The sequence below is a fragment of the Pleurodeles waltl genome, chromosome 3_1 (genome assembly GCF_031143425.1).
Source record: "Pleurodeles waltl isolate 20211129_DDA chromosome 3_1, aPleWal1.hap1.20221129, whole genome shotgun sequence".
Taxonomy (NCBI): domain Eukaryota; kingdom Metazoa; phylum Chordata; class Amphibia; order Caudata; family Salamandridae; genus Pleurodeles; species Pleurodeles waltl.
The window spans coordinates 1,349,534,120-1,349,549,515 of NC_090440.1; the positions used below are offsets into that span (position 1 = coordinate 1,349,534,120).

General features: G+C 47.1%; 1 protein-coding gene across 3 annotated transcripts in view; it reads left to right on the plus strand.

Moving 5' to 3' along the window:
* The window catches only part of CBL (Cbl proto-oncogene), a 404,076-nt gene that overhangs the window by 137,418 nt on the left and 251,262 nt on the right, over nucleotides 1–15,396 (plus strand). For all 3 annotated transcript variants that reach the window (XM_069224841.1, XM_069224840.1, XM_069224842.1), the window contains exons 3-4: nucleotides 9,217–9,363; nucleotides 10,271–10,427. In XM_069224841.1, the coding sequence (XP_069080942.1) occupies nucleotides 9,217–9,363; nucleotides 10,271–10,427 (304 nt within the window). The remainder of the gene's footprint in view (nucleotides 1–9,216; nucleotides 9,364–10,270; nucleotides 10,428–15,396) is intronic.

The window sequence follows — 15,396 nt, forward strand, 5'->3', positions numbered from 1 at the left end:
TGGATCTAAAATTGTGAAATGTTGTTGAAGGTATTGATGCTGATCATGGGAAGCAGTCTATTTGCCAGTACCCTGCCTAGTATTATATTATTGATGTTCAGTAGTGATAATGGTCAGTAGAAGCGGATGTCTAGTGGGTCTCTGCCAGATTAGGGTAAAAAACCACAATCAGGGCTTCGCAAAGCAAGTCTGGGAGGTGGCCCATTGTTCTAGGTTCATTGATCATCATCGCAAGTAAATGTTGGGTAACATGGGTGGAAAAGTGGATGATACTCAGTCGGTAGCCCATCTGTATCCACTGTGTTGTGTTATTCTGTATTAATGAATGAATGCAGGAATGAGTAAATGGAGGACGAGTGGATGATTTTTTTAAATTGAATTTTAGCAGTACAGGATACTTGCATACAAGTATGATAGAAAAATCAACTCACCTGACAATTTCCATTTATTGAATGAGATTATTACAGTTGCATTGACAGTTCATGTGTGAGCACTGTACATAATGTTTTGTGGCATATTGTTTGTGTCATACAAATCTTCCCTCTAATCACCGAAACGATTAGTAGGGTTTTACTGCAAAGTGCCACTGTTCCGGGTGTCTAAGTGAAGATGGGCTCTTGGTGGTTTCCGGGTGATGTATGGTTTTCATGTTTCTACAGTGCGTCTACTTGCCAGTGCTGCTCTCTGTCTCACTGTCAGTCGGTTAGGGACTGGTTTTTGAAGGCTTGTAGAGGGACCCTTTTGTCCTTTGGTTTAGACTTGGGTGGCATAAGATCTCAGTATGTACCAGCTGTTCCCTACAGTATGTCGTGGCTCTCAGTCCGTCACTGTTCCTAGGTGAGGGGCTGCGACCCCTCAGTTCATTGGCATTTACCTCTTCGCCAGCAGTGTACCCAGTGCTATCATTTTACAGATTTGATAAGAGACTTCAAGCCGCAGATTTCTTACCTTAGACTATTCCCAGGTGTCATAAGGATCTAGACATTTTTTTTAGCCATCCCCCTGTTCGCTGATAGACATCGTCGTCTGGATTCTCATGGCGTTGTTAGCGTAGTCTGCACCAGAGTGACATGCGTGATGCCTATAGATAGGCCACCTCAGCGCGCTGACCGCCGTTCCTTCTTTTCCATACCATATGTGTGAATCTAGATCGGGCTCTCCTTAGTCATTTTCAACCTTTTTTTTTTGATGATTACTAGTGTACCCTTATGTATTTTTTCGAGATGTCCCCAAAATCATCCCGAGCTCAAACCTTGTGGCACCTGTCATCGGCAGATGTCGGTGACTGACCCCCATTTGGTATGCCTTTGGTGCCTTGAGAGAGGTAGTGACTCTGTTGTGTGCAGAGTGCAAGACGATAGACCCTAAGGCCATTTGTGAGCGAGCCACAGAGCTTTTAGCCAATCGTGCCTTAAGTTTGTGACCCTCCAGGTCATGTTCGCATGGGAAGTCTTGGGAACACTCGCGACAGTCCTTGTCACACTCCACAAATTCTTCTAATAAGTTCCACAAGCAGAAGTCCAAGAAGTTGAAGTGCTCTTCAACTTCTCTGCATTGCTATCATTTTTTGGATTACATGAGGGAATTTCGCCACAAATCCCAACCTCGCTTGCAGGGTGGTCCCTGTGCATCTGGCATCTGAAAATGGGTCCAATCCATGCTTCCCCTTATTTCCTAGACCCAGATCTACTCCTGCCCAGCTCTGAGAGTTTGAGGTCAAGATTCTCATTTTTAGGTGGACGAACTCCTCTGCAGCACTTTTGGGGTCCTATTGCTCGGTAGAGCCTCCGACTAAAGCACTGTCGGCGGATTTGCCCTTGGTGCCACCTTAACCTCTTAAGATCTATTGGTGGATCCGGATTGCCCCCAGTCGCACCTTTGCGACCTCCTCTGTGAACCGTTCCAGGGGCACTGCTCCCGGGGCTGCCAACGTCCATCAGCAGTGCCAAAACTGCTGTTGTTTCCAACTTCGGAATGGAGCCGGACTACAGTCAACCAGGCCTGCATGACCTGAATTGGAGGTGCAGCCCGATTTCACTGAAGAGCTCACTGAGTAATGTGAATGGATGGGATCTGAGTATCCCTATTTCTGTACTTACCGCCAAGCAGTGTCCATGGCTGATGACAGCTGGTATGAGGACCTGGCTGACTCCAATGGTCTGGATACCTCACCAGGCACTGGCCTCCCCTCTCCTCCCACAGTGGCTATGGAGGAATGGGGCTTCCTTTGTGATGGTGGTCCAGAGGACAACTGAAGTCCTGGACTTGAAGCTGCCCAAGCCAGCCAAAATGTTTTGACAGAGGAGCTTTCACTAGGGATGTTCTCATCGGAAACGTTGCTACCCTTCAATGAAGCCATTGCTAATGTCTTTTGGGGCCTGGGCCAGGTCCTTCACAGGCACTCCTGTGCATAGGACTGTTGCTCGCCACCATTGCCCTGCTTCTGCAGACTCAGCCTTCCTCTCCCATCACCCTAACCCATGAGAGTCTAATAGCCCAGGCCTCAACTTCCCAAATCAGTCCTGATGGATTCTCTACCACAACACCGGACAGGCAATGTAAGAGGATGGATATCTTCAGAAAGACATTTTTTTCCTACTGCCAGCCTGGTACTGTGGTCCATGAACACAGCAAGCTTATCAGGCCATTATTCCCATACAGTGTGGAATACGGGTATTCAAGTGCTGCCTGTGGTCTTGGGTGAGGCATGGGAGAATTCTGGTCTCTGGCAGAGTCCGGGCTTCATATCAACTTGCTAAAGCTCCGGGTGATCCAGTTGGCATTGAAAGCCTTTCTTCCTTTGATCAAAGAAGGGTTAGAGTAAGATTTCACGGACAACACCACTTCCATGTGGAACTGAAACAAACTGGGAAGGGTGTGATCGTGGACTTTTTGTCAACCCCTCTCTGCTCTGTGAACAACAGAGCAGACTAACTTAGTTATCGTTGCCTAGGGAAACATGAATGGTGTCTTCATCCAGAGGTGGTGTATGGTCTTTGCCGAGATTGGGGAGAGCCTTGATTAGATCCATTTGCCATAGACGAGAACATACAATATCAGCATCTGAGTGCTGGAGTTTCCATGGTGACTCTTGTTTGAAGATCTATTGCCTCTCGAGTGTAGGTATTGATGCCTGTATGCTTTCCACTGACTCTACTGTTGCACAGAGTTCTCAAGAAGATCAAGAACCACCAGTCACCTTAGTGGCTCTGGACTGGAGACGGAGAGTGTGGTCTACCGAACTCCTGAGTGTGAGGATCTGTCCTCTAGTCAGGTTGCCCATTCGGAAGGATATTCTGTTGCAGCAACATGGCAGGGTACTGCACCAAACCGGTCTACTCTCCACTTTGATGCTTGGAGATGGAGCTGTGATAATTTGTTTGATTTTCCTCCTGAAGTATGTGATGTTGTTCTGGCAGCCAGGTGTCCTTCCAAAACCATCTATGCCTGCTAATGCTACAAGCTTCGGAAGTGGTGCACATCGAAATCAGTTGATCCTCTGTCTGCACCCTTGTATAAGGTTCTTCTTTTTGCTCTATTCTTTGCTTTGGTCACATTGAAAGGATGTCTGTCCGTCATTTCCGCCTTTCTACAGTTGCTGGATCAAAATTTCCTGTTTGTCACCTGTTCTGACTAGATTCCTTAAAGGTTTGCAGCATGTTTCCTCCCTCTCCCTTCATTGTGTCCCAGTGGGACTTGCATTTAGTTCTCACCTTCCCCTTATGAGCCGATGCATAGCTGCTTGTGAATTAGTTGCTTTCAGTTAATTCTCCCTACACTTAGTTATTCCCAAACAAGCTGGTTCTTAGAACTCTAGCATGCTTTTTGCAAAGGTAGTCACACTTTTTCATGTCGGGCAGAGCATTACCCTCCCTACTCCCTCCTGACACCTCCCTCCTTTAAAAAAAGGAAAAAAAGACTCCACTGCTTGGATCCAAAAAGAGCATTGTCGTACTATATTGATAGTACCAAAAAATTCCTGGTGGGCAATTAACTCTGTTGGATTTGGAGGGGCAAAGAATGGGAAGGCAATTCAGAAGAGCGCGATCTCTTGATGGATCAACCTCTGTATTAATAGCTGCTATGCAATGGCCAAGAAACAGCCACCGGAGGGCTAAGAGCTGACGCCACCAGAGCTAAAGCTGCGACCACTGCGTTCGATAGAGGAGTCCCACTCCTGGTTATCGCTCAAGTAGCTATGTGGGCATCGCTGAAAATGCGTGCCAAACACTAAAGCTGCGCCATTCAGGTTTGGCGAGACTAGCATTTTGCCTGTTAGGCCTGCAGGACCTCTTAGTTTAAAACAGTGTGTAGACCCAACCCCGGGGAGAGATTGATTTGGTTTCTATTCTAAGCTAAGGAATTTGTGGCTAGAGGAGCAGGTGAACAAGTTACTTGCCTTCGATAACACTATCTGTTAGAGACTATCTAGCTGCGGATTCCTTTCAGACCCTCAGTCTTCCCGTTGTGCAAACGGTCTTCTCCAATTCAGAGATCCTGTTGGACTGTACAGGTACACTAGCCTTTCCTCCTCAGCTTGGCTATGTGCTTCTGGGGCTTAAAAAAAATAGTCAAGAACTGAAGTCAGCGTGCTTGGGTGGCAGCTTTATGGGCACTGCATACATCACTTCATGTGCGAATGACTGCAACACCACCACGCGGAGCTGAACATAGCCACCTACAGGCCCACAAGGGAGGTTGCTCCAAGATTTCCAGCTCCAGTCTAGTGCCTGGGAATATTCCAAGGTGAGGAATCTGTGGCTAGTCTTGATCGGATAAAACGTTAACGACGGTAAGTAACTCTTTCTATGATTTGGGGGCGGGGAGGAGTCCTTGGTGTACCCCAGCAGTGCTGTTTCCACAGATTGCAGTACTCTGTGGTTCATTATGTCTAATGTATTTAGTGTTACGGTCTGTTAGTTGTAAATCATCGGACAGTCCCATGCCAAGTGTACAAAGTCTTCTTTAGCCATGCTGCACCTGGAGAAGTGTCTCGACCTGCAGACCCCTTCAGTGCAGGGAGTAATAGATCTTGTGTATAACTTTGAAGCATATCAAGCGCAGTCTGTAATTGGGTGAGAGTACCTCAGTTAGTTTACAGCATAACTCCCATTATGCTTCTCTGAAGCGGTATGACGTCTGTTGTCCATTTGTGTCTTGCGGTGGCAGAACAGGTCTGCACATTATGCTGTACCTCTTTGTACAACCTGCAGACTAATCTTTTTTTGCATTGGAGTAGTTTAATGGAGCGAATGTACATAGTAGAGCTGGAAAATGTGTGTAGATGGATGTACCTCCTGCATGAGCAGGAAATATAGGAAAACGTCTAGCACTGTGTGTTCTATAATCGTATTTACAGTGTCTAATGATAGAAAGATGTTTAATTGGACATTGCCTATTTTTGTCGCGCAGTTTGTCCAGCTGCTTTGAGGGCACATGGTGATGCGAGAGGAAAGTTGAACCGTTGGTGTGTACTCTTGACCATATAGAATATCCAGCCTGGACCTCCAGCAGAGGCCCACCTATGCACATTGTGTACATGGTACAGTGTCAGTCTCGCCCTGTGGGTGTCTTGGATGTGAGCAGATAGCTGAGTTCAATGGTTTGGGACGTATGGAGTCCTCTTCGATCGCTACATTGGGATGGTTAGGGCAATGGGAACTGCCAGAATGAGCAAACCGCACCCATTCGCATAGATAGTAAAATTAGAAGTCCGGGACACCCAAGCCCCTTTGTTCGAATGACACAGTCTGGACTTACCATTTCAATCTAGGCTGTCAACAACCCTTTTGTCAGGGGGGATGTTGGGCTACAGCAGAGTAACTATGAAGGCCTGTTTTGAGAGTTCACCCCTCTCGTAGGATGACTATACACGGCCGGCAGGAGTGAGGGCAGCAGCTAGACATATTTCTTGCAGAATTGGAGTGCAAGTCCACCTGGGCCTGGTGCTTTGCCTTTGGGTAGGCTTCTAGTCGCCTTCAAGAGTTTCTCTATTGTAATTTGGATGCTTAGGCATTGTCAGTGGGCCTCCTCAGGCCATGCCAACACTTAGATTACCAAAATATGCAGCAATGTCTGCATTAGTGTGGATGGTCCTGGAGCTGTGCTGTTCTGTGTAATACTTTGTGTTCTTCTAGCGTTTCTTTGGTGTCTGATATAGGCGCACTTTCCTCTATGATAAGCACTATCACTGTTGCACTCAATTAATCAATTAAGTTAAGTCACCGGTGTTGCTCTGCCTTCTCCCTCAGCTTATACTCACCATGGCTTCCTTGCCCAGGTTTTTAAGTTCACTGCCTGTTGTGTCGTCAAACTCCACTACTTTGGAGCAAGTCTTAACTAATGGAGCCTCATTGTATCCGCTCTGGTGGTTCTTTTCCAGAGATTTGATCTCTTTCTAGCTGCCAGCATTTGTTTTTCGGAATTCCCTAGTGCTAGACTATTCCGGCTTCAACTCAGAGTCAAGAATCCTCTGCCATCAGCTATCAATCTATTCGGGAGCATGTGCCATGGGTTGATAAACGGGCAAGTGCCCTCTTGTGTTTTGGGGTGAAAGAGACGGCAGACATCCAGGAGTCCACTATCGGCCATAACTTCGGTAACCTGTTTGGCCGACTAGGTTGGATCTGCAAGAGCGTCCCGACCAGTCAGAAGTGGTGTGTAGTATAATGATGAAGTCGCCACCCCAGAGGATAGAATACAGGTCTAGTCACATGATCTTGGAATATAGTTATTGACAGAAAGAGTATCGCTGTTGAGACCATTGAGATTTACCTGCACTGAAAGGTTTTTGTTGAGGTGCACATACAGGGAGTGCAGAATTATTAGGCAAGTTGTATTTTTGAGGATTCATTTTATTATTGAACAACAACCATGTTCTCAATGAACCCAAAAAACTCATTAATATCAAAGCTGAATATTTTTGGAAGTAGTTTTTAGTTTGTTTTTAGTTTTAGCTATGTTAGGGGGATATCTGTGTGTGCAGGTGACTATTACTGTGCATAATTATTAGGCAACTTAACAAAAAACAAATATATACCCATTTCAATTATTTATTATTACCAGTGAAACCAATATAACATCTCAACATTCACAAATATACATTTCTGACATTCAAAAACAAAACAAAAACAAATCAGTGACCAATATAGCCACCTTACTTTGCAAGGACACTCAAAAGCCTGCCATCCATGGATTCTGTCAGTGTTTTGATCTGTTCACAATCAACATTGCGTGCAGCAGCAACCACAGCCTCCCAGACACTGTTCAGAGAGGTGTACTGTTTTCCCTCCTTGTAAATCTCACATTTGATGATGGACCACAGGTTCTCAATGGGGTTCAGATCAGGTGAACAAGGAGGCCATGTCATTAGATTTCCTTCTTTTATACCCTTTCTTGCCAGCCACGCTGTGGAGTACTTGGACGCGTGTGATGGAGCATTGTCCTGCATGAAAATCATGTTTTTCCTGAAGGATGCAGACTTCTTCCTGTACCACTGCTTGAAGAAGGTGTCTTCCAGGAACTGGCAGTAGGACTGGGAGTTGAGCTTGACTCCATCCTCAACCCGAAAAGGCCCCACAAGCTCATCTTTGATGATACCAGCCCAAACCAGTACTCCACCTCCACCTTGCTGGCGTCTGAGTCGGACTGGAGCTCTCTGCCCTTTACCAATCCAGCCACAGGCCCATCCATCTGGCCCATCAAGACTCACTCTCATTTCATCAGTCCATAAAACCTTAGAAAAATCAGTCATGAGATATTTCTTGGCCCAGTCTTGACGTTTCAGCTTGTGTGTCTTGGTCAGTGGTGGTCGTCTTTCAGCCTTTCTTACCTTGGCCATGTCTCTGAGTATTGCACACCTTGTGCTTTTGGGCACTCCAGTGATGTTGCAGCTCTGAAATATGGCCAAACTGGTGGCAAGTAGCATCGTGGCAGCTGCACGCTTGACTTTTCTCAGTTCATGGGCAGTTATTTTGCGCCTTGGTTGTTCCACACGCTTCTTGCGACCCTGTTGACTATTTTGAATGAAACGCTTGATTGTTCGATGATCACGCTTCAGAAGCTTTGCAATTTTAAGAGTGCTGCATCCCTCTGCAAGATATCTCACTATTTTTGACTTTTCTGAGCCTGTCAAGTCCTTTTTTTGACCCATTTTGCCAAAGGAAAGGAAGTTGCCTAATAATTATGCATACCTGATATAGGGTGTTGATGTCATTAGACCACACCCCTTCTCATTACAGAGATGCACATCACCTAATATGCTTAATTGGTAGTAGGCTTTCGAGCCTATACAGCTTGGAGTAAGACAACATGCATAAAGAGGATGATGTGGTCAAAATACTCATTTGCCTAATAATTCTGCACTCCCTGTATAAGATTGCGAATCTCCCGTCTGCTCCTGTATAGGGTGTTTTGATACCCCCTTTCTAACCAGGACGGCTTCTCTCCAAATGTAGGAGTAGGGGGCCGTGCGAACACCTGCCGTACTTGATGCCAGTTATTCAGCAGTCTTATTCCATGCCGCCTCCGCAGTCGAATACCTGCCACACTGCTGGGTTGCTGGCATCATGCAGCGCTCGCAATCCCAGCACTGGACTTTTACCGGATCTGTCCGTGCCGGCCCGGTCCTGTCCAAGTTTCCCGGAGTGACACATCGTATTTTCTAATATCTGGTTCGCAGACTACCAGCTTCCGCACCGCCAGTTATGCTTCCACCTCTCCTGTGAGTTTCCTTTCTTTCAGCTCGTGTCATCTGGTATCTGATGCGCTTCGGCACTACCGGACTGCCGGTGACCTGCTTCCTTTATAGACATGGAGGGCGGATATCTGTCCCAGCTCACAGAGCCTTACTAATGTGCGGCAATCTTGTACCCGTGCTCTCTAATACCTTCTCTAAGTGGTTGGAGATAGGATGTATGAGTGCAAGCATGACAGTGCATGTGTGGTGATTTTCTAAGTGACTAAACCCATCAATGACTAAAGAGGCACTTTAATTTATAAGCCAGGTCTATTGACACTGTCAGTGCTTATTCGCTCAGAAATAACTTCTCTGTTTATAACATATCTTCTCCCTCTGACTGCAGACTGCCATTCCATCTGGTTTGTTGTCCAAGCCCAGTCCTTCTGTAAAGGAAGAGCGCCAAGAGGCTCATTTTGCGGTGTGTGTGCAATAAGAATTTGGTTACCTTCCCTCACTCAGTTTTCCTTTTCTTGCAGGCGTAACCTCACAAAGCTGTCCTTGATATTCAGTCATATGCTGGCCGAGCTGAAGGGAATTCTTCCCAGTGGCGTGTTCCAAGGAGACACCTTCCGGATCACTAAAGCAGATGCAGCGGAGTTCTGGAGGAAAGCTTTTGGAGAGAAGTGAGTGCTAGAGTGATGCAGTCAGAGCCCTGTGTAACTGTGAGAAGCATAATGCAGCTACTACAAATACTTTGTGTGAAGGAGGGACCGGATGGGATGTGTCCTAAATGCACAGGGCAAGGTAGATATAATGAACTTGTGTAAACGTTCTTTGTACTAGGTGACTAAGCGGTGCATGCTTGAAAGCTGATTTCGTGTCCCAAGACAGGAAAATCTTCTCCATACTCCACTAAAGGCAGGAGGTAGTGTGAACAGTGTGCTCCGCAGACGATCCGCACAGTACAAGGATGACTGTGTGAGACATAAGACACGTGCCCAAAGTCGCGAGTAAAAATCTATATCTGCCATGGAAGCAAGCAGAAACCTCTGTTGCAGTATACATATATGACCTGGTGCAGTCCAGCAACCTAAAATGCATCTTTTTAACAATAGTGTTAACCTTAGAACTTGATCAGTTTCTTTACCTTGCTGGTTATGTGATCATGCGGGTTATGTGGTAAGAGTAGAACCGCCTGCAGTACTTGATGTATATTTGCACAGTCTGCTTCCCTAAGGAGCTGTTGATAATCAAGTGTCTATCTCTGATCCTCAACCCTGCAGATTAATCACTCGCTGTAAGGTAACGTTTGTGTTGAATGCTTCCCTTTTCAGGTAGCTGTCCTGAAGAGATTCCAGTGATGTTTGTGCTGCAGGGTTCATGGCGTCGTCTCCGTTTTTCATGCGTACGAGGATTCTTTAACCCTGTGTCCCAGACATTAGTTCACAATATCTACAACTGGAGAATTCTGCATTTCCCACTGATGTCAATTAGTGGCAGTCATAAGTTTCCTTTCTGCGCCCGTTACAGTACTCTCATGCGTGTTTTGGATTGATCTATATCTAAGATGACTCCTGTTGTGTCTCGCAGGACCATCGTTCCTTGGAAGGTTTTCCGGCAGGCCTTGCATGAGGTGCACCCCATCAGCTCTGGCTTAGAGGCCATGGCACTGAAGTCCACCATCGACTTGACGTGCAACGATTATATTTCAGTCTTTGAATTTGATATCTTCACACGACTGTTTCAGGTAAAGAGACCCAGAAGGTCTGTGCTGTAGTTGTATGCTTGCTGCTGTTTTAGATCTGTATTCAAATGGAAAGCTACTCAGGGCAGCAGGGCGTAGAAGTAGCATGCTGACAGTGCAATCTTTTTTCTATCAGTGTGTTTGAATGTAGTTGAGTATTCCCAGATGCTGAACCTGAGGTGGTGTTTTTAACTTACGTTTGGGGTGGAGGATGGATAGCGGAATTAGGAACTCTTAAGGCCATAATAGAAAGTCACACCTTTTTTTTTTCCTTGGACTGTCTCTTTGAGACTTAATTTATAACGGTGAGCTTGAAGACTGGCCACTACTTAACATTGACCCAATCCCTCCCGCCCCCCTGTTGTCATCAGCTAGCCCCCGAACCCCCCCCCCCCCCCTCCCCCCCACCCCCCTCGCGCGGTCATGGGGACATTCAGAAAACTGACCTAGGAATGTATTCTGCCCGTTGCTTACCTTTGACTTCGTGGTCTGTGACTCACGTTTTCTGGCTTTCTATTTGCTGGCTTTACTTGCATTATGCTGTCCAGCTTGGTTTTGCCTTCTTGTTTACTGTATTCTTCCACGAACTTGCTTTCATGCCTTTAAATCTTGTTTTTGTCACATTTGCTGTGCATTTAAACTCTTGAGGTCAAAGGTCAGTCTCCCGGGGAGCTTGGTGTTTATTTTTCTTTCTTTTCTCTGACTTCAAAGTGAGAGTTTGTGACAATCCTGCTGATTACCAGTGGAAGATGAGAAGAGATTTTTTTTCTAGCACACTAAAAAAAAAAAAAGTAACTGTTGATGTTCCAGAATATATCAAGATAAGAACAAATGAAGCACTTTTTTGTGATTGTGTTGTGCAAACAGATATTTGAATAAGATCAAAACACGTCAATACAGTAGTTGATGTCATTTCCTCACATTATCGTTTGTGTCCAGTAAAACTGTATGCTGGTGCAAATATAATTGTCATTTAATCTGAAATGTGTATCTGTAACAGCAGTGTGCTACCACCCCATGCATACTCTACACTTCGCCACTCCATTCTATGCCCTTCCACTGTATGCCACACCACTCCATTCTAGGACACTCCACTCCAAGACACTCTGTGACATAGCACAACACTCAACTCCATGCCATTCCAGTCTGTGCCACTCACTCCATGACACAACACACTACTTTCCCCACCCCACTCCAGCCTACCTCGCTCTGGCCCAGCCTACCTCGCTCTGGCCCAGCCTACCTCGCTCTGGCCCAGCCTTACCCATTCCACTACCATCAACTCCACGCTGCTGCAACCCAGTCTATCCGTTCCAGTACTAGCGACTCCACCCGCTCCAACCCAGTCTATCCGTTCCACTACGATTGACTCCACCCCGCTGCAACCCAGTCTATCCGTCCCAGTACGATCGACTCCACCCTGCTCCAACCCAGTCTATCCGTTCCACTACGATCGACTCCACCTTGCTCTGACCCAATCTATCCGTTCCAGTACGATCGACTCCACCCCGCTCCAACCCAGTCTATTAGTTCCAGTACGATCAACTCCAACCGAGTCTATCCGTTCCACTGCGATCGACTCCACCCTGCTCCAAACAAACCTATCCATTCCACTACAGTCAACTCCACCCGCTCTAAACTAATCTATCCATTCCACTATGATCGACTCCAATCTACCTCACTCCGATCGACTCCTCTCTAACGTAATCTACCCTTCTTCACTCCACTTTACCCCACTCCATGCCAAAATACTCCACTCTACCCCACTCCATGCCAAAAATTCTCCACTCCAATGCAATCTGCCCCACTCTATCTAACCCAGTCAACCACATTCCAATCTACCTCACTCCACCCAAGTCTACTGCACTCTACTCCGCTCTACCCCACTCTGCTCCTATCTACACCTGTCTACCCCACTTCAATGAACCCCCAACCAACTCTACTCCACTTTACCCAAGTTCACTCCAATCTGCTCTGCTCCGTACCATCCCAGTCCAATTTACACCACTCCACCACAAACTTCACTGCAATCTGTCCAACTCCTCCCTCCTCTATTCTGTCCCAGTCCAATCTACCATACTCCACTCAAATCTGCTCCACTCCCATCTACCCAACCTCACTCCACCCCAATGTACCCCTATCTACTCCACTCAAACCAACTTCATCCCAATCCACCCGACTCCACTCCACCGTACCCCATTCCAATCTATCCTACCCCACTCCACTCCTGTTGGAAATGGCCCTTTTTGCAGGGTTATCCCCAAACATTGTGCCTTCTTCCTCCTATTTTTTCTGATCTGTTTTTTGCTGGTTTATTGTCTCTGCACACTTTACCACTGCTGATCAATGCTAAAGTGCAAGTGCTCCCTATGTAAATTGTATTGATGATTGGGTTATCCATGATTTTCGTATATTTTATTTACTGGTAAGTCCATAGTAAAGTGCACCAGGGTTGCCCAGGGCCTGTAAATCAAATGCTACTAGTAAGTCTGCAGCATTGATTTTGTCACCCACATGAGTAGCCCTGTGAACATGTCTCAACCTGCCACTGCAGTGTCTGTGTGCAGTTTTAAACTGCCAATTTGACCTGGCAAGTGCACCCACTTGCCAGGCCTAAACCTTCCCCTTTACTACATGTAAGGCACCCCTAAGGTAGGCCCTAGGTAGCCCCATGGGCAGGGTGAAGTGTACTTAAAACAATGGTGTGTTTTACATATCCTAAAAGTGAAATACTGCCAAATTTGTTTTTCACTGTTGCAAGGCCTGTCTCTCTCAGGGCTGCCTTTAAAAAACCTTAATATGCAGTATCCCTATGAGAGCAGATAGAGATGTGGAGTTTGGGGTCTCTAAACTCACAATTTAAAAATACATCTTTTAGTGAAGTTGTTTTTTAATTTGTTAGTTTGGAAATGCTACTTCTAGAAAGCAGGCATTTTCTTGCTTAAACCATTCTGTGACTCTGCCTATTTGTGTCTTCCCTGTCTGGGTCAGTTTGACAGTTGGGCTGTTTACTCCTCTCCTTTAGACAGTGACACGAAGGGAACTGGGGTATAACCTGCATATCCTGAGCCATCTGGGGTAGAGTGGAGGGAGGAGTGGTCACTTACACCTGAAAGGGCTGTGCCTATCCTCACACAATACAGTCTCCGACCCCCTGGAGAGTGTCTGGGGCCAGGCCTAGGCAGGATCTTGTGAACAACAGACTTTCTTTTGATGTATGCCTACTCCAAAGGCAGAAAGGGGTATAAGTAGTGGACCCAAAACCCCAGACTTTTAGACTCTTTTTAGATCAAGAGGAACCTCTGCCGAGGAGAAGAGCTGGAGGAGGAGTCCTGCCCCTTTGCTGTGATTCCTGCTAGAGAGAGATCTCTGGACAGGCTTGGAGTGGAGCTTGCCTCCTGTTGGAAGTCTCAGGGACACCAAAGACTTCAGTTTCATCTGCATACAGCACTGAGAACTGCGTGCTTTGTGCTGTTCAACAAGAAAAACCACCTTGACGCGCCGCTGGCCTGCACCTTGACCTGCCGCCGCCGCACTGCCCTGGTTCGCACCACAACACTGGTCTCGCCGCCGCCACAGAGTCGCTGCTTACACCATGGCCTGTGGGCCCCGCACTCTGGCATCGCCTTGCTCACACTACAGCCTGGCCATCCCCGACGCCTCCACTCCTGCTGACACCGGTGCCATTACCTGCACCATGGCCTGTGGACACTGCTTGTGAGGAATACGAAGCACTGTGCCGTCCTGCACCGCAGCCCCAGCTCACTGACGCCAGCGCCATCGACTTGTGTCGTCACCTGGCTTCCCTGTCTGCACCGTGACCCGTGGATGCCACACGGAGCCTGTCCTATGCCGCGCTGCACTGTTGACTTGGGCCTACCAAAGACGGCAGTTCAGCAATGGTGACAACGTTGCCTGAACCGTTACCTGGTGACGTCGCACAGAGCCCGTCTTGTCCCACGCCGCACCGCTGACTTGGGCCTACCAACGACGGCAGTTTAGCAATGAAGACGTTGCCTGCACTGTGACCAGGTGACCCTACATGTCGCACTGCCCCGCTTCACACAGCAGCCCTGGTCTCATTGACACCGCTGGACGCCGTCACCAAGCTGTTGCCTGCATCGTGGCCTGTGGGCTTCAAAAGTCGCATCATCCTGCATCGCATCCCCGATGCAGCCCACGCTCCTGACTTCATCAGCCTGGAGTTTGATCCGCAACGCGTTGTCACTTGAAGGTCCCAGCGACCTCCGCACCAACCTCCGGATCCGACACTGTGATGCCGGTGATACAGCTCTCTGGATCGCCTTGCGAGGTTCACAACACTCTGCAATTCCAGAGGTACTGTTTGCGGGTCTTCCCGACACCGTAGTTGACCTGTGACATCACGGCCTACCTGTACTGTTGGTTTTGTTGATCACGACGCAGTGATAGCCACAGGTGGAGCTATGGACTTCAAGGAACTGTTAAGGTAATTCTTGCAAAATTCATATTTTTATTACTGTATGTTGGATTTTTCTCGTTTTTGATCTTCTTTTACACAGATTAATACTGGCTATGTTTCTAAAACTGGTGTGGTGTCCTTTTGCTGTGTTTCACTGTATTACTGTGTGTTTTGTGCAAATGCTTTACACTTTGCTTCTGAGATAAGCCTGACTGCTTGTGCCAAGCTACCAAGGGCGTGAGCAGGGGTTATCTGTACCGGTATCTCCCTTATCGTGAATAGAGTGAGGGTTCCTACTTGGACGGGGTGCAAACTGAGTGGCAACTAGAGACCCCATTTCTAACAACTCCAAACTACTATACTCCAGTCAACTCCATCCAATCTACCCCACTTCATTCTACCCCAGTCTACTCCACTCCAGTCTACCTCACTTCACTCCACCAATCCCAATATTACCCATGCCGCTCTATTCAACTCTAGCCTATCCCTCTCCATGCCACTAACTTTTATCCATGCTGAACAGTAGCCACA